This window comes from Balaenoptera acutorostrata, chromosome X (genome assembly GCF_949987535.1).
Source record: "Balaenoptera acutorostrata chromosome X, mBalAcu1.1, whole genome shotgun sequence".
NCBI classification, from domain to species: Eukaryota; Metazoa; Chordata; class Mammalia; order Artiodactyla; family Balaenopteridae; genus Balaenoptera; species Balaenoptera acutorostrata.
The window spans coordinates 16,597,244-16,621,982 of record NC_080085.1 but is presented as its reverse complement, the minus strand read 5'-3'; the positions used below and the strand labels follow the sequence as shown (position 1 = coordinate 16,621,982).

General features: G+C 43.6%; 2 protein-coding genes across 5 annotated transcripts in view; both read left to right on the top strand.

The window, feature by feature from the left end:
• SH3KBP1 (SH3 domain containing kinase binding protein 1) overlaps window positions 1-24,739 on the top strand; it is a 350,137-nt gene that overhangs the window by 263,272 nt on the left and 62,126 nt on the right. For all 4 annotated transcript variants that reach the window (XM_057538746.1, XM_007174679.3, XM_007174678.3 and 1 more), the window contains one exon: window positions 14,418-14,525. In XM_057538746.1, coding sequence (XP_057394729.1) covers window positions 14,418-14,525 — 108 coding nt within the window. The remainder of the gene's footprint in view (window positions 1-14,417; window positions 14,526-24,739) is intronic.
• On the top strand, window positions 7,819-9,676 carry LOC130706454 (broad substrate specificity ATP-binding cassette transporter ABCG2-like). The gene is given in 2 exon segments (XM_057538574.1): window positions 7,819-9,328; window positions 9,558-9,676. Coding segments are annotated over 2 exon segments (1,554 nt in total). The 5' UTR covers window positions 7,819-7,893.

The following is a 24,739-nucleotide window of genomic DNA, read 5'->3' as shown; positions in this document are numbered from 1 at the left end:
ACGTATTGTTTAGCCTCCATGTGTTTGTCTTTTTTACGTTTTTTTCCCTGTAATTCATTTCTAATCTCATAGCGTTGTGGTCAGAAAAGATGCTTGATATGATTTCAATTTTCTTAAATTTACTGAGGCTTGATTTGTGACCCAAGATGAGATCTATCCTGGAGAATGTTCCGTGCGCACTTGAGAAGAACGTGTAATCTGCCGTTTTTGGATGGAATGTCCTATATATATCAATTAAATCTATCTGGTCTATTGTGTCATTTAAAGCTTCTGTTTCCTTATTTATTTTCATTTTGGATGATCTGTCCATTGGTGTAAGTGAGGTGTTAAAGTCCCCCACTATTATTGTGTTACTGTCGATTTCCTCTTTTATAGCTGTTAGCAGTTGCCTTATGTATTGAGGTGCTCCTATGTTGGGTGCATATATATTTATAATTGTTATATCTTCTTCTTGGATTGATCCCTGGATCATTATGTAGTGTCCTTCCTTGTCTCTTGTAACATTCTTTATTTTAAAGTCTATTTTATCTGATATGAGTATAGCTACTCCAGCTTTCTTTTGATTTCCATTTGCATGGAATATCTTTTTCCATCCCCTCACTTTCAGTCTGTATGTGTCCCTAGGTCTGAAGTGGGTCTCTTGTAGACAGCATATATATGGGTCTTGTTTTTGTATCCATTCAGCCAGTCTATGTCTTTTGGTTGGGGCATTTAATCCATTCACGTTTAAGGTAATTATCGATATATATGTTCCTATGACCATTTTCTTAATTGTCTTGGGTTTGTTTTTGTAGGTCCTTTTCTTCTCTTGTGTTTCCCACTTAGAGAAGTTCCTTTAGCATTTGTTGTAGAGCTGGTTTGGTGGTGCTGAATTCTCTTAGCTTTTGCTTGTCTGTAAAGCTTTTGATTTCTCCATCAAATCTAAATGAGATCCTTGCTGGGTAGAGTAATCTTGGTTGTAGGTTCTTCCCTTTCATCACTTTAAGTATTTCATGCCACTCCCTTCTGGCTTGCAGAGTTTCTGCTGAGAAATCAGCTGTTAACCTTATGGGAGTTCCCTTGTATGTTATTTGTCGTTTTTCCCTTGCTGCTTTCAATAATTTTCTTTGTCTTTAATTTTTGCCAATTTGATTACTGTGTCTCAGCGTGTTTCTCCTCGTGTTTATCCTGTATGGGACTCTCTGCGCTTCCTGGACTTGGGTGGCTATTTCCTTTCCCATGTTAGGGAAGTTTTCGACTATGATCTCTTCAAGTATTTTCTCTGGTCCTTTCTCTCTCTCTTCTCCTTCTGGGACCCCTATAATGTGAATGTTGTGTTTCATGTTGTCCCAGAGGTCTCTTATGCTGTCTTCATTTCTTTTCATTCTTTTTTCTTTAGTCTGTTCCGCAGCAGTGAATTCCACCATTCTGTCTTCCAGGTCACTTATCCGTTCTTCTGCCTCAGTTATTCTGCTATTGATTCCTTCTAGTGTAGTTTTCATTTCAGTTATTGTATTGGTCATCTCTGTTTGTTTGTTCTTTAATTCTTCTAGGTCTTTGTTAATCATTTCTTGCATCTTCTCAATCTTTGCCTCCATTCTTATTCCGAGGTCCTGGATCATCTTCACTATCATTATTCTGAATTCTTTTTCTGGAAGGTTGCCTATCTCCACTTCATTTAGTTGTTTTTCTGGGGTTTTTTCTTGTTCCTTCATCTGGTACATAGCCCTCTGCCTTTTCATCTTCTCTTTCTTTCTGTAACTGTGGTTTTTGGTCCACAGGCTGCAGGATTGTAGTTTTTCTTGCTTCTGTTGTCTGCCCTCTGGTGGTTGAGGCTATCTAAGAGGCTTGATGGGAGGCTCTGGTGGTGGGTAGAGCTGACTGTTGCTGTGGCGGTCAGAGCTCAGTAAAACCTTAATCCACTTGACTGTTGATGGGTGGGGCTGGGTTCCCTCCCTGTTGCTGTGGCGATCAGAGCTCAGTAAAACCTTAATCCACTTGACTGTTGATGGGTGGGGCTGGGTTCCCTCCCTGTTGGTTGTTTTGCCTGAGGCAACCCAACACTGGAGCCTACCGGTGCTCTTTGGTGGGGTTAATGGCAGACTCTGGGAGGGCTCACGCCAAGGAGAACTTCCCAGGACCTCTGCTGCCAGTGTCCTTATCCCCACGGTGAAACAGAGCCACCACTCGCCTCTGCAGGAGACCCCCCAACACCAGCAAGTACGTCTGCTTCAGTCTCCCCCAGGGTCACTGCTCCTTCCCCTGGGTCCCAATGCACACATTACTTTGTGTGTGCCCTCCAAGAGTGGGGTCTCTGTTTCCCCCAGTCCTGTCACAGTCCTGCAATCAATTCCCACTAGACTTCAAAGTCTGATTCTCTAGGAATTCCTCCTCCCGTTGCCGGACCCCCAGGTTGGGAAGCCTGACGTGGGGCTCAGAACCTTCACTCCAGTGGGTGGACTTCTGTGGTATAAGTGTTCGCCAGTCTGTGAGTCACCCACCCAGCAGTTATGGGATTTGATTTTACTCTGATTGCGCCCCTCCTACCGTCTCACTGTGGCTTCTCCTCTGTCCTTGGACGTGGGGGTATCCTCCTTGGTGAAGTCCAGGGTCTTCCTGTCAATGATTTTCCAGCAGCCAGTTGTGATTCTGGTGCTCTCGCAAGAGGGAGTGAGAGCACGTCCTTCTACTCCGCCATCTTGGTTAATCTCTGAAATACTATTCTTTTGATTTTTAAAAACCATTTGAAAATGTAAAAACTATTCTTAGCTTGAGGGCTGTACAAAAATAGGTAGCAGGCCAGATTTGACCCATGGGATGTAGTTTGCTAGCCCTTGAAATAGAATGTCTAGAAACAGACCCATAAAAATATAGGCAATTAATTTTCAACAGAAGTGCAAAGAAAATTTAAGAAAGAAAGGATAATCTTTTCAAGAAATGGTGCTGGTACAATTGAACATACCTAGACCAAAAAAAAAAAAAAGCCCTAACCTAATCTAACACATTATGCAAAAATTGACTCAAAATGGACCACAGATCTGCATAGAAAACATAAGACATTAAAAAGTTATTTATGAAAACATAGGAGAAGAGAGTTGTTAGACATGACACTAAAAGCACAATCCATGAAAGAGAGAACTGCTGCAGTGGACTTTGGCAAAATTAAAAACTTTTGCTCTGCGAAGATACTATTGAGAGAATGTTGCTGGTTGGTCTCTTTTTCTTACAAGGTCATCTGAGCCCCAGTGTTTAGTAAATAATTGCTTGATACGTAATTGGATGAATTTCAAGGACCTTGGTTTTGTTCTGAGTCTTCCTGGGAATATACTTTGTAAGACAAGACCATGAATCTCCCATAGCAGAGCCGTCCCCTGCACCCCCCCTCTGTACCCCTGTGCCACTTTCTCCCCGAGGTGGCAAACAAGTGTAGCCATATTCCACTAGTCAGGCCTGGACTTAAGATGAGCTGCCTGAGAACTGAGATTTGACCTGGGAATTATATTTTTTCACTCACTGCACAGGCCTAGAAGCTAAATTTGCTGTGTATAGAGAAAAAGACTCCAAACAAATTTTCACGCCAAGGAATAAGCTTTCCTAAAAGAAAGACTTAAAAGAAATGTAGATTTGTCTCGTAAAAAAAGGGAGATGGAAGGTAAGAATTCACCAATAGCTGCTGCAGCTGGCTTGGATGTTCTTGACCTTCATAATGATCATGGCTATGCCCTTCACTTCTTATTCCTTCCTGATGCTTATTTGGGAAATGAAGATTCCTCCGCCCTCACCCTAACAGCCTTCTTTGTATCTCTTAGAGGTGGTGCAGGAGCTAAGAACAGCTCTTAAAACATAATGAAAGATGCTTCATCAATGCCACTGTGTTTGTAATGAAGCAAAATGATTTTGTATTATATCTAGTATCCTTTTAATGGAAGAAAGGCATGTATTTGGATGCAGAATCAATATATTTCCCTAAACATAAATGAAAATGAAATCTCAGCTGTAGGATGGACAGCCTTGAGAGGTAAATTATGCCATTAGCCATAAGCTTTGGATGAGCTGAAGGCGCCATTAGAAACAGCTTCTAAAATTTAGCATTAAGTGGTCTTCTCAATGTAAATGACGTAACAAGTAGAAAATGAGAAGTTTCTATGAAAACATATTGTTACATAATTCACATGCTTGATTATATTTAAATGGACAAAAAAGTGCAAAAGTGCCACCTTGATGATTTGCATTTGGTGTATGAGTTGTTCACCTGCCCTCCTATGTTAACGTCTCTGGTCATTCTTAAAGCCAGATTACAAGTACCCAGGAAAGGCCCTCCCTGCAAACATCTCCTTTTCACATGATTACTGATTTTTGAAGTAGAATTTAAGGGGGTAGAAAGTCTTTCATTCTACTATTAAAAAAAAGGCTAAAAGCATAAACATTTCCTAAGACTTAGGACTGTATAAGCTGCAAATGAAATAATGAAATCAGTAAGCAGTTCTTATATATACATTGTGACAAACCATACGGCCATGTCCCACAACTCCAGGACATGTCCAATGTGAATGATGACCCTGGAGTTGGGCCAATATGGCAGCATCTGTTGGGTGCTGTTCTCTGAAGAGGCTCCAGATAGAAACATCTTTTTCTAAGGGGGAAACAATCTATGAGCCCTGAGGCCTTTGGAGCTTCCGCTCTGGGTTGTCTCCTATTAAAGTCCCCTCAGGCCTCCCTGATTCCTGTCTGCCTGCCTGCCTCTCAAGATGCCTGTGAAAGCTCTGCTCTCTTTCGGGGGACTGAGATTGGGTTTCAACTTTTTTCTCATTTCTTGGTGACATCTGGACTCAAACGTTACTTCTGTAGCATTTGCTAACCCCTGTGCTCTGAGTGGGTTATAGGAGCATAGGATAGTGATCCCCTCAGCTCTCCTGGGTGGGTGGGAAGGGCCTTAGGTGGGTGGAAGACCCCCACCCCCTCCCAGTTGATGGTGTCCAACAACGTCAGGCCTCCAGCAGCATGTCATCAAAATATTATCATTTTATAGGTGTGCCATTACCTGGAAAAGGTTGGGTGGCACTACCTTCCTGCATCGTATTCACCTTTTCCATATAAAGATGTTTAACAGTAACTCTACTTTTCCTTAGGGAATATTCCGCCTTCCTTGTTAGAGAAGAGTGTATATGACTAGCAAAGGAAACTCCAGGATAATTAAAAACCCTTGTACGTGTCTTCATTTCAGAAATTCTTTCTCTAGGACCTCTTCTGGGAATTAGACCTTGAAATAGCTCAGACTTTTAAAGATAGAGCTTAAAGTTCTATTCTATCTAGAATAAAATAAATTCACTCTAATTAAAGAAGCAGTCTTTTAAAGTGAGAATATAACTTCCGGTTGCGGCCATGATGGAGTAAAGAGCATTAGATTTACCCTCCTGCCATAGACAACTTTAAAATTGGACAAAATACATGAACCAGCTGTTTTGAGGCATTGGACGATGCACAGCACAGGGCTGTGGTCCTTGAGAGAATGGAAGCATAAGGTGAGTTCCACGGCAACCCTGGCTTTTTGCCTGGGGGCACTTTCTAAATTGCAGCACAGGGCACTGGAGCCTAAACAGAGAGCAGAAGACTCATTGGATTGAAGCAACGGAGATTGTAACTCACGGCTGCCGAGGTGGATGGAATTTTCAGGGCAGGGAATTGCAGAGGAGCACGAGCTGTGCAAAGAAAGAGCTCCAAAAGTCTATATATAAGGGTCCCTTGAGTCTTTGGCCAAATACTAGGCTGTGCATCAATAGGGCAAGACTCCACGAGACCCGGCAGAAAATAAGTATGGGGGAGGAGGGTGTGTGGGTGGGCTGTGAGCTGAGTGGATATCCCAGAGGTCACCAGTGATAGGAGATGTTGGAGTTCTGGCCAAGCAGAATGGAAAAACTTTGTTGAACACACTTGGCATCCAAGTGACAACTCAGAAAAGTCAGCCATAGGAATAACGCTACCCCAGACCCACCCTAAATGAAGCGCAAAACCAAGCCTTGACAGGTCAAGCTGACCTGCAAGTAACATGCCCACCGTAACGAAACGCCACACTCTTGCAAGGAAGACAACAAAATTCAGTCCTTCGACAATGTAGCGTGCAGTGCACGGCTGTTGAGAACATACAGTCACAAATCACCAGATGTACGAAGAAGCAGGAAAATGTGAGGGTATGGTATGGGTACCTTGTAAAAGGCATGTGGTCATTTCTGAATACTGTGTTCAGGCATCACGACATGCTTTAATTAATATCGACATAACTAAAAGGAAGCTTGATTACGGCTTTTTGTGTGTTACTCATCCAATTTTTTTGTTACCAGTTATACAATATGTAAAATGAAAAAGTCAGAAGTTAGTATAGGAAAGCCTGTAAGTTGTTGCCCAATAAAAAGTCAGGATTTTTTTTACAAGTAGACAGTCTCTTTGAGGTCATGACTTCCCAGTGTCACAAAACAGTGAATGACTGCCTAAACCTCACCTATCCCAGATGTCGATATTTGGAATGTGACATCTTCTTGAGTGGGCTTGTCCCTGGGACGGTCTCCTCGGCTTCCCTCATTAACTGTGGTCTGCCAGGCATTTCTTCTGACGCTGAGATAGACCGTGGTTCTCTTTTTCTCCTGTTACCTCATAAACTGTGATGTTGACGAGCCTGCTCGAGTAACTGCCTTATGGGATGCTGGAAATTCTGAGCAGAAATCCCAGCCATGCAGAATAATTGCATCTCTTGGGGAGGTGTTAACAAGCAGAGGTAGAACTGAGTGCTCATGGGCTTCGGCTTCCATGGAGCTTCCTCCCAACAGCCCCCCTGAAGCTCCATGCAGAAGGCGTTCATTAGTAAACATTAAACAGCACTTTTCGTACTGCTGTGGGATGTTGAGGGTGTGAGGCCCCCCTCGGGGCACTCAGAGGCTCACTTGACAGCCATACCGAAATCAAACAACACTCACTTTCTCCTCTAATGATATTTCAGTCATCAGAGAAGGTCGTGAAAAACAGCCATGCTGGATAATTTCTGAGAAATCGGTACTAGGGAGTGTGGGGACAGCTGACCACCAGGGGAAGTGACCAAGCAGAGTGCTTTTCTTTTTCAAGAGGACCAGCTGGTGAACCCATCATTTTGGGGTTTGCTATGGCGATTTCTGAGCTATACGTTCCTGTCCAAACTCAAACAGGGCACTTATGACGTCTTAGAAAATGTGACCTACCTTTTAAAGGTGCTTTTTAAGTTGTTACCACAATTATGAACAAATATTCAGTACAGACCAACAGGTAAGCCTGATTGAATAGATGAAGCTTTCTTGTGTAGCTAATCTAGACCTGCCTCTTCCTCGTTCAACTTGACGTCACTTCGGATGTTTGGAAATTGCGGGAAGTAGATTAGTATTGTGGGGGGAGATTGGGCCATCCATCGATTCATCCATTCAGCCAACGTGTGTTCATAATCAATAGTTTCCAGGCACTGTGCTAGGTATTTGGTGGATACAGAGATATAAAAAAAAGATCCTTTGTTTTCAAGGAGCTTACCATTTTTGAGAACCTTTCTACTCCAAGTGTGGTCCAGTAGCATTGACATCACCTGGGAACCTGTTAGAAATGCTGAAGCTCTGACCAGCCCCAGACCTAGTGAATCTGAATTGTCATTTTCACACGATCCCCAAGTGGATAGTATACACATTAACATTTGAGAAGCACTGGTCTAAATCATTGATTCTCAGCCTGCACATTGGAAAGACGTAGGGACCTTTAAAAAGCACTGATTTCTCGATCTCACCACCCCCCCCACCCAAGGAATTGTAATGTAATTGGTGTGGGGATAAAGTGGCAGATTCCAAGGTTGGAACTCAGTTTATCCGTGGTGTGTCTGGAGGAGAAAGAAAAAGGACTAGTATTGCAATGGAGCTTATTACTGATCCATCCATCTTGTTCCTGGATGAGCCCACAACTGGCTTAGATTCAAGTACAGCAAATGCTGTCCTTTTGCTTCTGAAGAGGATGTCTAAACAAGGACGGGCAATCATTTTCTCCATTCATCAGCCTCGTTATTCCATCTTCAAGTTCTTTGATAGCCTTACCTTGTTGGCCTCAGGATGATTAATGTTCCACGGGCCTGCTCAGGAGGCCTTGGGTTATTTTCCATCCACTGGTTACCACTGTGAGCCCTATAATAACCCTGCAGACTTCTTCCTGGACGTCATTAATGGAGACTCCTGTGCCGTGGTGTTAAACAGAGAAGACACAGATGGTGAAGCCAAGGAGACTGGAGAGCCTTCCAAGAAAGATACTCCGCTCATAGGAAAATTAACTGAGTTTTATGCCAACTCCTCCTTCTTCAAGGAAACAAAAGTTGAGTTAGATCAACTCTCAGGGGGTCAGAAGAAGAAGACTATTTCAGTCTACAAGGAGATCACCTATGCCACCTCCTTCTGTCATCAGCTCAGATGGATTTCCAGGCATTCATTCAAAAACTTACTGGGTAATCCCCAGGCTTCTATAGCTCAGATAATTGTAACAGTCATCCTGGGACTGGTTACAGGTGCCATTTTCTATCTAAAAAATGATCCTACAGGAATCCAGAACAGAGCCAGGGTGCTCTTCTTCCTGACCACCAACCAGTGTTTCAGCAGTGTGTCAGCCATGGAGCTCCTGGTGGTCGAGAAGAAGCTCTTCATACATGAATATATCAGTGGATACTACAGAGTGTCATCTTACTTCTTTGGAACACTGTTATCTGATTTACTCCCCATGAGGATGTTACCAAGTATTATATTTACTAGTATAACATACTTCCTGTTAGGATTGAAACCACAGGTGGAGGCCTTCTTCATCATGATGTTTACCGTGATGATGGTGGCTTATTCAGCCAGTTCAATGGCACTGGCCATAGTAGTAGGTCAGAGCGTGGTATCCATAGCAACGCTCCTCACGACCATCTCTTTTGTGTTTATGATGATATTTTCAGGGCTGTTGGTAAATCTCAGAACCGTTGTGCCTTGGCTCTCGTGGCTTCAGTACTTCAGCATTCCTCGATATGGCTTTGCGGCTTTGCAGCATAATGAATTTCTCGGACAGAACTTCTGCCCAGGACTCAATGTAACAACAAACAGTACCTATAGCTATGCAATATGTACTGGCAAAGAATTTCTGGAAAACCAGGGCATCGATCTCTCTCCTTGGGGCCTGTGGAGGAATCACGTAGCCTTGGCATGCATGATTGTTATCTTCCTTACAGTTGCCTACCTGAAATTGTTATTCCTTAAAAAAATTTTCCTAAATTTCTCTTTAATTCACATGATTTACCCCACATTAAAAAGGAAGCATCTTGATTTCAGTAAAAAAAAAAAAAAAAAGCCCCAAGTGATTCTAAATGTGCAGCCAGCTTTGAGAAACGCTGGTCTAAGATGTTGCTTTGCACTCTTGACAAAATGGAGCCCCAAGTGAGGTTGCGGCCGGGTTTTGCAATTTACAAGACAAGTGGCAAGTTTGTCTTTTCTAAAGATTGAAAGTGCCTAGACGAGAGGCAGACACAGCAGAGCTCACAGGTGACTCCCTGCCGCCAGGTTGGATGTCAGGGAGCGGCTCTCAGCTGATCCCCAGCGGAGAGCTGTGTGCAGTGGTGGAGTGCTTCCGCCACATTCCCCAGGGCCCCTGTGGCAGGATGGAGCGGACCAAGGCCTGACATTGAGGTCTGGGCCGGACCTCCCTCCTCAGACACACCCTGTGGGCTTCACATCCCTCCCCTGAGCCCTCCAAGTGTGTGAGCTGCTGCCAGGGGCTTTCACCGGAAGATGGTGCTGAGTCACATGACAGATGTGTGTGTGCTTAATTAAGACACTTTCCTGGCCTCATTATCCCTCCGGGTCTCTGGGACCAGCCCCTAGAATCACAGTAATGACGACAAACCAGCAGCAGTTGTGTTGCTCTTTACGCCTCAGACATCTTCTCCTGTGTATCAGGGAACTGAGACCCAGAGTTTTTATCACTAGTGGACCACTTAAATATCAGATGGCCCAAGTTCGCTCTCCTCCTCCTCTCTCTGAGATATCTTGGCTAACCCAAGATAGTGCAGAACATAGAGGTTGGAGTACAGCACACCTAAGGCTCTGTTTATTCATTCCTTAAAAGGAAAAACATCATTTGTATTTTACAAGGAAAAATATATTTTACGCTAATATCTGCCTGGCCATGAGGCATAGAGAAACCATTTTGACCATTTTGAGGGCTTAATCATAGAAGAGTGAACATTCTATGTCAGAAATATAATTCTTTCCATACTCTTTGACTCTTGATAAAGGCCGAGGTCTACTTTCCTCTGCTTACATGTGAATAGATCTTATTTCTAATCATCATTGTTCTGGAAACTTTCATCTACATGCTGATCTTTTACTCTTTCCCACTGCAAACTCCTGCCTCATTTAAAGGTCATCCCCTCACCTGCAAACGCTGCCCTTTCCTCATCCTTATTGGAATCTCAAAATCCACTAGGGTAGATCTTGGCATAACCATCATGGGTTATGCCTGTGGTATAATTATTAATAGTGTCCCAGGTTTGGAAATAAATTATACGGTCACCCTAAAATCTTCCAGTATTTTGCCAACACTTCCTCTTAAATTATACAGTCACCCTAGAATCTTCCAGTATTTTGCCAACACTGCCTCCCTCCTTAGTGGTCACCTACTGCCTCATTGTCCTGCCTTTACCCACCTCCTGCCATCCTCCTTGGGGACATTAACTCCATCCTGATGATGTTCCGGCCTCACAAACCATTGACTGTCCATTCTCCCCCCATCACTCATGGTTGCCATCTTGCCTCACCCCTCATATCACTCTTCAGTAGAGGTTGGTTGGAACCTCCTGGGAGCCAAACATTGCCTTCGCTCTAAGTGCCAATTCTTGAATGTTCTCTTCTATGACCCCAGCTTCCCACTCTCCCTCTTCCCTTCCTTCACACTTGGTGATCCCACCCTTGACCTTTCTCATTACCTTGATTCTTGCCCTCCTTCTCTCCTTTCAGGCTGCCTGGTTTCTCTTGGTCCCACTTGTTGTTAATCCAGCCTAGCACTCCTGCCGGTGTTTCAGTGCCATGTTGATTCATTGTGTCTGCCTCTCCCATTAGGCTCTGAGCTTGGGAGCCCCATAAGGACATGATGATTTTCTTTTTCCCCCTGAATTCCTCTCCTATCCTGCATGTTTTAGGTCCTCATTAAATAAATTGAATTTGCTGTTCTTTCACACTTCTGGAAGCAGAGCCCTCATACAAATAATTCTCTCTTCATCTCTGTCACCAAAAGCCTAGTTCTTTTGTCTGGTTTTGTCTGGTTTTTGTCTGGTTGAAGATGACTTATTTTCATTTCTCATTTTGCTGTCAGAATTCTTCCTGCTTCCCTTAAATTAGCTTCTATTGCTAGGGGAAAAAAAGTCTCAGTTCTCTAAATCTCTGTCCCACTCCAGGCATCTTGACCCTGTGGCTATTTTCTGTCCTGCAGCAGACTCCCTTTCACTTTTCTTAGTATTCTAAGTCACGCTGTCAGTTTTCTTTTTTCAACATACTTATCTCATCCGTGAGCTTTGTATTTGTTCTTATACCAGTCAGAACAATTAGACATACTGTGTTCTATCTTCATGCTTCCCCTCTCTTACCTTGAATTACACAATGATTAGCACTGTTAATGTTTTCCTTAAAAAGCAGAACATAGATGAGCCGTTCGAGCTATTCACCACTGATGGGAGGTATAATAAATATAATGTCACATGCACTGTTTTCCCCTGTAGGCGTGCATAAGTTCTGAAGTTATTCTGGATATGCTTTTGCTTATTAAAATTTTCTTTGTTGTTTTTCTCGCATATGAAGCAGGAGGCTTCATTACAGTGGTTCTTGGGTTATTGATTGCGTAAGGCTAATGGGAAGCATAGCCTTGAACCATTTAGAAAATTTGAAAGAAAGCCTTCAAAAGAAATATAGCACTAAACAATATTTGAGTGCCTTTTATGGACATAATTCTGTATCAGATGATCTGAAATGAATGTGGAGAAAAGTCCACTCCTCACATAAGCAAACCCTTCACACATAAAAAGATTTAAGATTATTTGAAAAGCTGTTGATGATTCTCTCCTCTTTGGTACTAGATCTCATGGTTGATATCTGTTATCAAAAAAGGACCTTGTATGTTATGTGTGCACATGCGTGCGTGTGTGTGTTTCACACAAATCTCTAAGCTCCCTGGAATTAGGGATCATGTTCTTTTGCATGTTTAATGTTTGGTGCCTACAGAATGAATTTAAATATACTTTACATATAATAGTTTTTTGTTGAATGGGGTATCGTGAAATGCAAATTAACACAGTTCTGAGTGTCAGAGAAAAGGTAAAGCTTCCATTATAGTCACTTTCCTAAAGGTGAGTTTCAAGTTGGGCTTTGAAGAGGAGAGGGACTTGTCCAGAAAAAGAAGAGGAAAAAAAATTATGCCAGGCATTTCCTCAGAAACAGAGGCTCTGGATTGAAAGACTTAATTTCTAAGGATTAGAAGTAAAGAAATTCCACCCCCTACTCCTTCATAAGTTTTTCTGATATCGTCGATGACATAACAGTTTCTCAGGGATGGAAGAACCTCAGAAGCCATACGATTCTGCCACCACCACCCCTGTTCCTGAATCCCTTCTTAGGGACTACTGCCAGATTGTTTAGGGGGTGATGTGACATGGGCAGGGCCAGAATACTTACCTGGGCTCCTCATTGTCATTTTCCAAGAAAGATAAGCATTCTTTCATATTGTAAGTCAACTGAACCTTGATTTGTTCTGAGTAGATCTGAACTTGATGCTTCAAGTGTCTTTGTCTTTTGGTGTTGGTTGGGACTAGAATTTATAGTGTGATTAAGGACTCAGGTCAGTCTATCCTTATAGCAGATACCACTGGGGTAAAAGATGATGGTGAGCATTTACTTCTCACCTGAGGTGGCCCTGTGTTAACTTACATAGAATCCTCACAGGCTGGGGTAGATGGAGGCTATCTTGTCCTGCAGTAATCCTAGTCTTGGGTTGTGGGAGATCACAGAACTCAGGGTTAGAAAGAGTCTTATTTGATTCCAGAAATATTTATTATATTGTGCATTGGGCTGGGGGTATAATGGTGAAAACTTCAGATGTGTTTCTCTTTTTGCTGGAATGGATGCTCTAGCAAGGCACATAGTGAGTCACATAAGCCAGGGCCTCCAGAGGCTTATCACCAGGCCCTAGGCCAGCTGCACATCTGCTGCTTGAGGCCTCCTCACCCCTCCCCCAGCCCCACTGGTATTCTGGAGGGCCATGAGTGTGTCTCCGTGGGCCCTGAGCAGGAATTCCTCACTTTCCTGAGCATTCATTTTCAAAGTCCTCTGTGTTACTAGCATTTTTTGGAAAGCCTTCGCTCATTTCAGGCTTTAGCTGGAAATTGTTGACTACAGTCTGAGAATTGGGTTTTTACTCAAGGACCTGTACTTGACAGTGGTGTGTATGTTGTACATACACTGGGAAGGAAGAAATGCCCAAGTGAGGAGGTTTACAGCAGGACAGGTGGGTCTTGGATTGGGGTGGGAGAAGTGGAGTTGGACCCAGAGGACAAATGCGAGATATATTATCAGACTAGAGCAAATCAAACTTCCAAGCAGTTGGGGATAGGGAAAAATAGAGGTGGTTCTGTGGCATGAGGTTGAATGCCTGGGAGAGCCATGAGGCCATTAGGCTCAGGATGGAAGCTTGCAAAGGCTGAGCTCTCACTCTCTCCCTAGCACTTGGCACAGAGTAGGTGCTCAATAAACGTTTGACAAGTGAATGAACAGAATAGGGATTATTCAAAGGGAAGCAGGTTTGATCTGGAAGAATGAAGAGATTTATTCATTCATTTAGTAAGCAAACATTAAGTTCTGTAAGGTGGGGGGAAGGGCTCTTCATGATGACAACTGTGCCCCATCAGCACGGAAAGGAGAGGGTACATTAATGAGCTTGCATAGAGTGTGAGTTTTCTTACGCTTGGCTGCCTGTTGCAAAGCCCTTCTTAATTTCGACAAGCTTTGTGACAGGCTAATCAGAGAGAACATTTGTGCGTGTGGTGTTTTCTAACCCACATTTTCAGTTAATGAAATAATTTTATTTCAGTAAAATTAAAATGAAGAAAATACATATCCTCCTATCTTTAAGGGAAAAACAAAAGATCTTATTGATCTTAAGGCATCCAAAAGCAACACTGGGTTTTGAGTCCCAGCGGACAGCTCTAGCACACTTAAGCTTTTGTTCTCCCATCTGACTTTGGGGTTTGTGCTGATTTAGTCTTAGTAACCATTGATAGCAGCCTCAAGGAAAGCTCCTCCATCTCTCTAGAAAGGGTGTCAGAGCTCCCTGTAGGGTGCTTACCCCATTTCTCACTCTGCTCTCCTGTTTCCTAGGACTGCATCGATGTAGGCTGGTGGGAAGGAGAGCTCAATGGCAGACGCGGAGTGTTCCCTGACAACTTCGTGAAGTTACTTCCGCCGGACTTTGAAAAGGAGGGGAATGTAAGTCTCTGTGGCTTGGATCTCAGTGCGCTGCCTGCTGTCAGAATTGTGGCTTCCATGACGGGGCTGGGGATGTGGGGTGGGGAAGTTTATTGTTGAAGAGCCCTGGCATTTTAGTTTCTTTGTTTTTTTTTTAAATCAATTTATTTTATTTTATTTATTTTTGGCTGCGTTGGGTCTTCGTTGCTGCGTGCGGGCTTTCTCTAGTTGCGGCGAGCGGGGGCCACTCTTCGTTGCAGTGCGCAGGCTTCTCACTGCGGTGGCTTCTCTTGTTGCAGAGCATGGGCTCTAGGCATGTGGGCTCAGTAGTTGTGGCACGCGGGCTCTAGAGCGCATACTCAGTAGTTGTGGCGCACGGGCTTCGTTGCTCCACGGCATGTGGGATCTTCCCAGACCAGGGCTCGAACCCGTGTCCCCTCATTGGCAGGCGGATTCTTAACCACTGCGCCACCAGGGAAGCCCTAGCATTTTAGTTTGATGGACCCGGGTTCTGAGCCCTCGGCTGCCCCATACCTGATGTGTGTGAACAAGTCCGTTAACTTCAACAAGCCCCAGTTTCCTCATCAGTGCGCCTTATTCTAAGGGTTGTTGTGTGACTAAACAAGATAATGTGGGTAAAGCACTTGGTGCAGTACCTGGAACGTCTAAGCACCCAAATAAACAGCAAGAACCATTAGGTGCTCCATTAGTAAGTGGATGGCCTGCATCCTGCATCGCATGTCCTTGGGGGTAAAGTGGCCAATATTGTGGAAGTGGCTGAAAAGCGCATTGTTAAGCTAAGGATACAGGGTGAGGCCTACTAATCTTCCTAACTCTGTGTGTGTTGTGTGTGTGTGTGTATGTGGACATGAATACACATGCATGCCCGTGTGTGTGTGTGTGTGTGTGTGTGTGTGTGTGTGTGTATACACCTCTGATCTGTGCTTTCTTTCTTTGTGGGAACCCATTTTACAATGCTGTGGTTTAAATGAGCCAGTCCATCTTTGTTTGCCTCACTCCAGGCATATTGTTTCTCTGATGACAATGTAACAAAAAATGTTGAAAAGTCGGAAGCACTTTACATTCTAAGGGGGCAGCAGTTTGGTCTTTTCCAACCAGTTCTACACCTCAGGGCTCTTTGGTCAGGCTTTCATGTGACTTCTGCCCACCTTTCCCAGCCTGCATTCTATTCATGCCCATGGGGGCTCTATTACTGGACCATGAACCTTGACCCATCACCATTCCCATGGAGCTGAGGTTCAGGAAAGGTAACTACAATACTGGTGGATTGGTTGCCAAGGATACTAAACAGCATTGATGGTGTATGCACTGCTTAGATGAATGGATGTGATTGTTCAAGGAGCCAGATGGTGTAGGTACCCACCAAGATTATGGCCTGTAGATTGGTTTGAAGCCAAGGGCCACACCTTTTAGGCTTTTTGATTGCTTTCTTTCTTGTATTGTTTAGCTGAAGGATGCTCTGTTCCACATCTGTTATTCTCTCTAGGAATTAAGTTTGAGGTTCAGAGAATCTATATTCTGCTTCCCAGTGTTTTCTAGATCATTGAGACTTACTGCTGGTCCGTGGACCACACTTTATCAGCATCACCTGGAGCTTGTTAGAAATGCTCGGACCCCACCCTAGACCTGGTGCCTCAGAACCTGCATTTTATCAAGATCCTCAGGCGATCTGTTTACACATTACAGTTTGGGAAGCTCTAGTGTAGATGCAGGTATCTGTCTAAGTGATGACATCCCCACCTTCTAGTTTCCAGCCATATTTTCGGAGGAGAATAAATCCACAGAACAGAGAAGGGCTCACCATTCAGTAAAGACATTTTCCACCAAGCAAAATCATTTGACCCATTTTTGTTGATAATGATTGCCATGGTGGGTTATCAGCTGACAGAATTCATCCTCCAGAAAAACAGACGCTAGCACTTAGTAATGACTATATAGTAAATGTTTAAAACAGTAAGACACAGGAATGAGGTTTAGCAAACATTTATAGAGTGCGGTGGTTGTGACTCTAGGCATTGAATAGACTTGGACTTGAATCCTGGCCCTGTCACTTAGCTGTTCTGTTCAAGGTCAACTCATTGAATGTTTCCTCAGTACACTCGGCCCTCCGTATCTGCGGGTTCTGCATCTGTGGATTCAATCAACCTTGGGTCAAAAATACTAAAAAATATATTTCAGGAAGTTCCTAAAAGTAAAACTTGAATTTCTTGAATTTGCTGTGCAATGACAACTATTAACATAACATTTACATTGTATTTGCGACCATTTATATAGCATTGACCTTGTATTAGGTATTATAAGTAATCTAGAGATGACTTAAAGTATAGGGGAGGATGTGCATAGGTTATATGCAAATACTTTCCCATTTTATATGAGGGACTTGAACATCTGTGGAGTTTGCTGTCTGTGGGGGGTACTGGAAGCAATCTCCCACAAATACTAACGACTGTGTCCTCATCTATAAAATTGCAAGAATAATCACACCTACCTTGTTAAACTGTTGAGAAGATTAACTGAGATGATGCATATGAATTCCTTAGCACAGTGCCTGGTCCTTTGCAAACGCCCCATACGTGCTAACTATTCTGGTCTTTGTAATAATGACTATTAGCACAAGTTTTAGCTGGAAGGCTCCAGCTAAAACTGTTCGGTAATGATAGAAATCTGACTCTAGTTCATCAGATCAGCACGGAGTTATCTTGGTGTCTTGGTGAGCTTCCCTGGGGATCCAAATGCATCTAAGAACTTTGATGAATAGCCTTTAAAAAGAAATCTAGTGCCTTATAATATATATTTGCAGAGACAAGCAAGTACAGGATGGCATAACCTTCATGTCATTTTGCATATTTGGGAGGGGGGCAGATCTGCTGCCTGACAGTGATGTTTTATGTTTATTCATTCATTCACTTTGTATCTATTGGGTCCCTTCTTTGGGCCGGCTGCCATGCTGGTTGATGGGAAGTGAAGAGGACACACGTGGTCGCTGTCCTTGTGGGCTTAGTGTTGGGCAGCAGGGGGCCACCCAGACTACCCGTTTCACCCTTCTCCCTAATCTTTGCGAGCCTTGTAAAAGGTGTTCACATCCAAAGCATTTGGATACCAAGACCTTCATGGTGATGCCTCTCGCTTTGGCCAAGGCATCTTAGCAAGCACGCCCTCCTACCAGACATTTGCCGCCTTCTTGGTCCTGATGGAGGTAGTATGATTTTGAAGGCTGAGGTAAAATCTGGATAATTCTTTTAACAAATGGGCAAAGCCTGTGGTTGCCTATGTTGTAGCGCCCTGCCTTCTAGTCCCCAGCCATATTTTAGGGGGGCAATAAATTCACTCAAGTGAGAGAGACTCCATGGCATACTTTTCTAGAAGCTCTGCTCTGTTACATAAGGTATTACCGGAGGACTCCCGCTGAGAGAGTGAAGTTGTCAGTGATGAGTGGACTCGTCTTGGCTTGCTCACTGAGGCACGCACGCTCTTTGGGGCCCATGGGCATCTTTCCCACCCCAGACAAGCAACCACCATCTCTTTGATAGGTCTTTTAACCTTGTTCCTAAGAAGCAGAAAACTCAATTTTAGGGAAACAGTAGTTATACCTGTCAAACTAATACCTACAGCTGAGAAGCGATTGTATAATGTGACATTTAGCTTTTAGAAGATTCAAAGTATTATATCCTTTTCATCCCCTCCGGCCTATAAAACCCACCAACCAGCTTTGCATTGGTTGTTACACCAGCCTTTAGAACTGCACCTGGAATGTTGGTGAGTTCGTGACAGCATGACTGGAGACAGGGCTGTTGTGTGCTGAGTTGACTGTGTAAAGATGATTAGAATCATTAACACAAATGTACTATGTGAATGACAGAGTCTGAAACATTATTCTGCCATCGGTGTCAGCAGATGTCATCTTGTCTTGCCAGTAGCTGGGGTTGCAGTCATTCATCCAGAAAAGAGGACGATGTGTGATGATTAGGGTAGACAGGAGCAAACAGCATTATTCAACGGCAGACCTCTTGAATCAGTAGGCATCACCGAAGCATTCTGACGAAGCAGGTGTATTCTCTGCTCCGGTGCAGATTCAGGTGGTTACTACAGGGCCTTTTGGAACTCCTCGAGGTCTTTCTTTCAGAGGGTGCTCAGCAGATTCTCTCTCACCGGGGTAGTAAAGGCTTTGGGGCTTTTCCCCAAGATATTCCCAGAGAGCACCAGTCGATCTCTTGGTGCAGATTTTAGAGCAATTATATAAGCTATTTGTGTGAGAACCTAGATTCAATGGCTGCCTGTTTATTTTGAGCCTCGACAGTAAAACTGAATATTAGAATGGAAAGATTAAATATTCTGAGAGCTCTGATGAAGCGACGTGCATGCTCTGTTGTCAGGACTGAAGGAAAGCAGGGAACTTGGACTCTCTGAACTGCAGAAACAACATCTTCCTGTCATTTAAAAAAAAAACCAATAGAACAGGTATCCTGAAAGATGATGTTTCTGAAAGATAGTGTTTTAAGAAAGTCTCAGGATCCAGTTCTTTTAAAAGAAAGTGTTCAAATCACCAGAAGATGGTACTGTTCTTGCATGCGCTGATTTGAGGGGCTCTTGTGAGCTTGTGCCATGTTGAAAACCAGGGCATTGCTGAGATTCCCAGAGGCGTTTCCCCAGTGAATGCTATACAGTGGAGGGTCTGCCTCTCGGCCTCAGGGATACAGAACCCTGCCCTCAGAGACTTCTAAGGATGCCTGTAACTGTGATGCGGGCTCACATTTGCAAACTCACAGAGACTTACCCGGGGATCAAACTGGCAGCTTACTAATCGCAACAGGAACTGAAATTTCAGCCCGTCTGAAGCACATAGGTCTGCCTGCCCTGGGCATTTGCTCCCTCTCAGCCTGATTCCTTAAAAGCCAGATTCTATAGGAAACCACATTTACTTGGTGATTTCCGGGAGAGCAAGGCATGAAAAGAAGAGGAGCTAGTTATTTTCACGAAGGGTCTTGCAGGTACAACTTGAGGCCCCCTCAGGCACTAGGGGGAAGAGTGAGCCAAGGGAACTGTATGTTGAGTTCACCTAAGCCCAGAGGATGCTGGCAAGAGCCCCGCACCTGTGACCTCAGCAACTCTCCATTTTTCTCTGTTTTCATGGCTGATCAGCCCCTTGCCATCCATTGTCCATCTCCAGACATATCGCGGTTCAAGCAAGTAGATTTCCCACATTCTCCATTACAGTTGAGTGCCAACCTTAAGATCGTTCGGCGGGAGTTTTGTACGTTCCAAACTTTTATAGGAAAGGATGTATCTTTTTTTTTTTGACATTTATCATGGTTTATTTTATTTTTTAATACGTTTGCTTTCTTTTAACATCTTTATTGGAATATAATTGTTTTACAATGGTGTGTTAGTTTCTGCTGTATAACAAAGTGAATCAGCTATATGTATACATATGTCCCCATATACCCTCCCTCTTGCGTCTTCCTCCCACCCTCCCTATCCCACCCCTCTAGGTGGGCACAAAGCACCGAGCTGATCTCCCTGTGCTATGCGGCTGCTTCCCACTAGCTATCGATTTTACATTTGGGAGTGTATATATGTCCATGCCACTCTCTCACTTCGTCCCAGCTTACCTCCCCCTCCCCATGTCCTCAAGTCCATTCTCTACATCTGTGTCTTTATTCCTGTCCTGCCCCTAGGTCCTTCAGAACCGTTTTTTTTTTCTTTGGATTCCATATATAAGTGTTAGCATATGGTATTTGTTTTTCTCTTCCTGACTTACTTCACTCTGTATGACAGTCTCTAGGTCCATCCACCTCACTACAAATAACTCAATTCCGTCTCTTTTTATGGCTGAGTAATATTCCATTGTATATATGTGCCACATCTTCTTTATCCATTCATCTGTCGATGGACACTTAGGTTGCTTCCACGTCTATTGTAAATAGAGCTGCATTGTGGTACATGACTCTTTTTGAATTATGGTTTTCTCAGGGTATATGCCCAGTAGTGGGATTTCTGGGTTGTATGGTAGTTCTATTTTTAGTTTTTTAAGGAACCTCCATAGTATTCTCCATAGTGGCTGTATCAATTTACATTCCCACTAACAGTGCAAGAGGGTTCCCTTTTCTCCACACCCTCTCCAGCATTTATTGTTTGTAGATTTTTTGATAATGGCCATTCTGACTGGTGTGAGGTGATACCTCATTGTAGTTTTTTTTTTTTTTTTTTTAATTTATTTATTTATTTATTTTTGGCTGTGTTGGGTCTTCGTTTCTGTGCGAGGGCTTTCTCTAGTTGTGGCAAGCGGGGGCCACTCTTCATCGCGGGCCTCTCACTGTCGCGGCCTCTCTTGTTGCGGAGCACAGGCTCCAGACACGCAGGCTCAGTAATTGTGGCTCACGGGCCCAGTTGCTCCGTGGCATGTGGGATCTTCCCAGACCAGGGCTCGAACCCGTGTCCCCTGCATTGGCAGGCAGATTCTCAACCACTGCACCACCAGGGAAGCCCTCATTGTAGTTTTGATTTGCATTTCTCTAATGATTAGTGATGTTGAGCATCCTTTCATGTGTTTGTTGGAAATCTGTATATCTTCTTTGGAGAAATGTCTGTTTCGGTCTTCTGCCCATTTTTGGATTGGGTTGTTTGTTTTTCTGATATTGAGCTGCATGAGCTGCTTGTAAATTTTGGAGATTAATCCTTTGTCAGTTGCTTCATTTGCAAATATTTTCTCCCATTCTGAGGGTTGTCTTTTCGTCTTTTTTATGGTTTCCTTTGCTATGCAAAAGCTTTTAAGTTTCATTAGGTCCCATTTGTTTATTTTTGTTTTTATTTCCATTTCTCTAGGAGGTGGGTCACAAAGGATCTTGCTGTGATGTATGTCATAGAGTGTTCTGCCCATGTTTTCCTCTAAGAGTTTTATAGTGTCTGGCCTTACATTTAGGTCTTTAATCCATTTTGAGTTTATTTTTGTGTATGGTGTTAGGAAGTGTTCTAATTTCATTCTTTTACATGTAGCTGTCCAGTTTTCCCAGCACCACTTATTGAAGAGGCTGTCTTTTCTCCATTGTATATTCTTGCCTCCTTTATCAAAGATAAGACGACCATAGGTGTGTGGGTTTATCTCTGGGCTTTCTATCCTATTCCACTGATCTATATTTCTGTTTTTGTGCCAGTACCATACTGTCTTGATTACTGTAGCTTTGCAGTATAGTCTGAAGTCAGGGAGTCTGATTCCTCCAGCTCCGTTTTTCGTTCTCAAGATTGCTTTGGCTATTCGGGGTCTTTTGTGTCTCCATACAAATTGTGAAATTTTTTGTTGTAGTTCTGTGAAAAATGCAGTTGGTAGTTTGATAGGGATTGCATTGAATCTGTAGATTGCTTTGGGTAGTAAAGTCATTTTCAGAATGTTGATTCTTCCAATCCAAGAACATGGTATATCTCTCCATCTGTTTGTATCATCTTTAATTTCTTTCATCAGTGTTTTATAGTTTTCTGCATACAGGTCTTTTGTCTCCTTAGGTAGGTTTATTCCTAGATATTTTATTCTTTTTGTTGCAGTGGTAAATGGGAGTGTTTCCTTAATTTCTCTTTCAGATTTTTCATCATTAGTGTATAGGAATGCAAGAGATTTCTGTGCATTAATTTTGTATCTTGCTACATTTTCAAATTCATTGATTAGCTCTAGTAGTTTTCTGGTGGCATCTTTAGGATTCTCTATGTATAGTATCATGTCATCTGCAAACAGTGACAGTTTTACTTCTTTTCCGATTTGGATTCCTTTCATTTCTTTTTCTTCTCTGATTGCTATGGCTAAGACTTCCAAAACTATGTTGAGTAATAGGGGTGAGAGTGGGCAACCTGGTCTTGTTCCTGATCTTAGTGGAAATGGTTTCAGTTTTTCACCATTGAGAATGATGTTGGCTCTGGGTTTGTCATATATGGCCTTTATTATGTTGAGGTAAGTTCCCTCTTTGCCTACGAAAGGATGTCTCTTGCTTGATTCCCGTAATGGCTAATCCACTGTAGGTGAATTTTGCTAGTTTAACTCAGACCACATTCTCTTTACTAAGTTCTAAGGAGGCCCCTTACCTTAGCCCCCATCATCTGACAACCCAGTTATAGCACTGTCCTCAGCCAAAATTTTCTTTATTCCTAGTCACATCCCTCAGCCTTTTGAGAACCACTCTTCTTTCTCATTTTTGAAGATGCCCAATATTTCCCTGTTTTTAGTCTTCCAAAAAGGAACAAATTTGTGCTTATAATAAGCAACATTATGAATAAAACTCACCTTTGACATTATTTGTCTGTACATTTAATTTTCTGGGTAATTTCACCTGCAGAGATGGGGATTGTCAAGGTGTTGATATTGCCCAAGTATGGCCTCATGACAGAGCCCCAGCTGAGTTTCCCTGACATGGCCTGGATGGCACTCCTTCTCCCTTCTCTGTTGGTACTTATAGCCTTTACTCTCCCAACTGAGCACCTCATTCAGTATACTCTTGCCTGAAGTGATTCTCTCTCATCATGCCATATGAACTGTAATCTCTTTGAAGGCAGACCTGCGTCCCAAGCTCCTCCTTCATAGGGTCTAACAGTGTGTGTCTTAGTCAGTTCAGGCTAGTATAACAGAATACCATAGACTAGATGGCTTATAAACAACAGAAATTTCTCACACTTCTAGAGGCTAGGAAGTCCAAGATTTGGCATCTAGTGAGGGCTCACTTCCTGGTTCATAGATAGCTGTCTTCTTGCTGTGTCCTCGAGGTGAGGGAACTCTCTGGGGTCTACTTTATAAGGGCAGTAATCTCATTCATGAGTGAAATCCCTTATGACCTAATCTCTTCCCAAAGGCCCCATCTCCAAACACCACCATATTGGGGATTAGGTTTCAACATAAGAATTTTGTGTCCATTCAGTGGACAAATATTCAGTCCTTAGCAGCATGCTTGGTATATGGTTGGCACTCAGGAATCCCTTGTCCTTTGGTCGTTTGGTGACAAGGTGTACCTTCCTCTCCTTCTGTCCCTCCCCTCTTACTAGCTGCTCTTTCCTGTGATAGTATGAAAGAGGAGCAAGAGTAGAGGGAGGGGCAGAAAGAAGCCAGGTCTCTTGTCAGATTTGTCTTCCCAGACAAAGGGGAGCCCAGATCCATCCATCCGGGTGTGAGGTCTGGGCACGGAGTCAAGGCACCACTTTCAGGGTGTGGTAGATGGCGTGAAGAGGTAAGCCAAGGGAGTGAATTAAGAGAGCATCTTAGAGAGAAACCGAACACCAAAGCCTGGGTGACCACCCAACAGGCCAGCAGTCTAGATGGGTCCAGCCAAGAGGGATACCATGCATGTAGGCCACCAGCCCAGAGGCCAAGGAGAGGAAGAGAGAGACACCCTGCCAAGAGCAGGTTTTGTGGTAGCCCCCGGTGATCTCCTGTGCTGGGGACTCTGTAGGGTGCAGAGGGGCCCAGCCCCAGATGCACTCTTCACATGTGCTGCCGATCCGCCAGGGACAGGAGAGAAAAGGGCAGAGTGGAGGCCCCTGTGTGTTTCTAGAGCCATGAGGGGTACCCTGGTCAGGAACTGTCCATTTGTGTCCCCTGTCCGGCCTCACACAGAGACACCTCCAGAGAACTTAGCCAGATGCCTGGAGGAGGGCTTCCCAAGACTCAAAATCAAGCTGAAAATCGCTTCCAGAACCTTACCATGTTCCTCTCACAAAGCCCCCTGAGGGGTACCCTTTTCAACAAGTCACATGTCTGGGCCCAGAGCTCTGAAGGCAAACTGGCTTGAGAGGCCAAGTGGCAAACCATAATTCCTGCCAGGGAGGACAGTTGAGCCAACTGACGTGCTCCTTCGCTTGGGGCTGGCCAGACTTGCCAAACAAAGGGCAGAATCAATTACGAAATCCTTTAGCAGGAGGCAAAACTTGCCTTGCTGCTGTCTTCACTCCAGAACGTTCAGATCTATTTCCTTCCCAGTAATAACGGTAAGAAATGAAATCTAGTTCGTATATCCTTGGAAGGATGGTGTTTGCTTCTGTGTCCAAGCCAGCGGATCTACACGCAGGGAAATGTACACACACGTGCACCCAGGCCTGTGTGCCCTGCACGTGTGAAGGCCATGGAAGGCATTCTGCTCTCCCAGAAATCAGAAAACGTTTGCCCATTGACTTTCTTAAGAACATTTTCATGTTGGCTCTTTTTTAATGAATTGCCAGTCTGAACACTGAGAGATGTGAGTTCT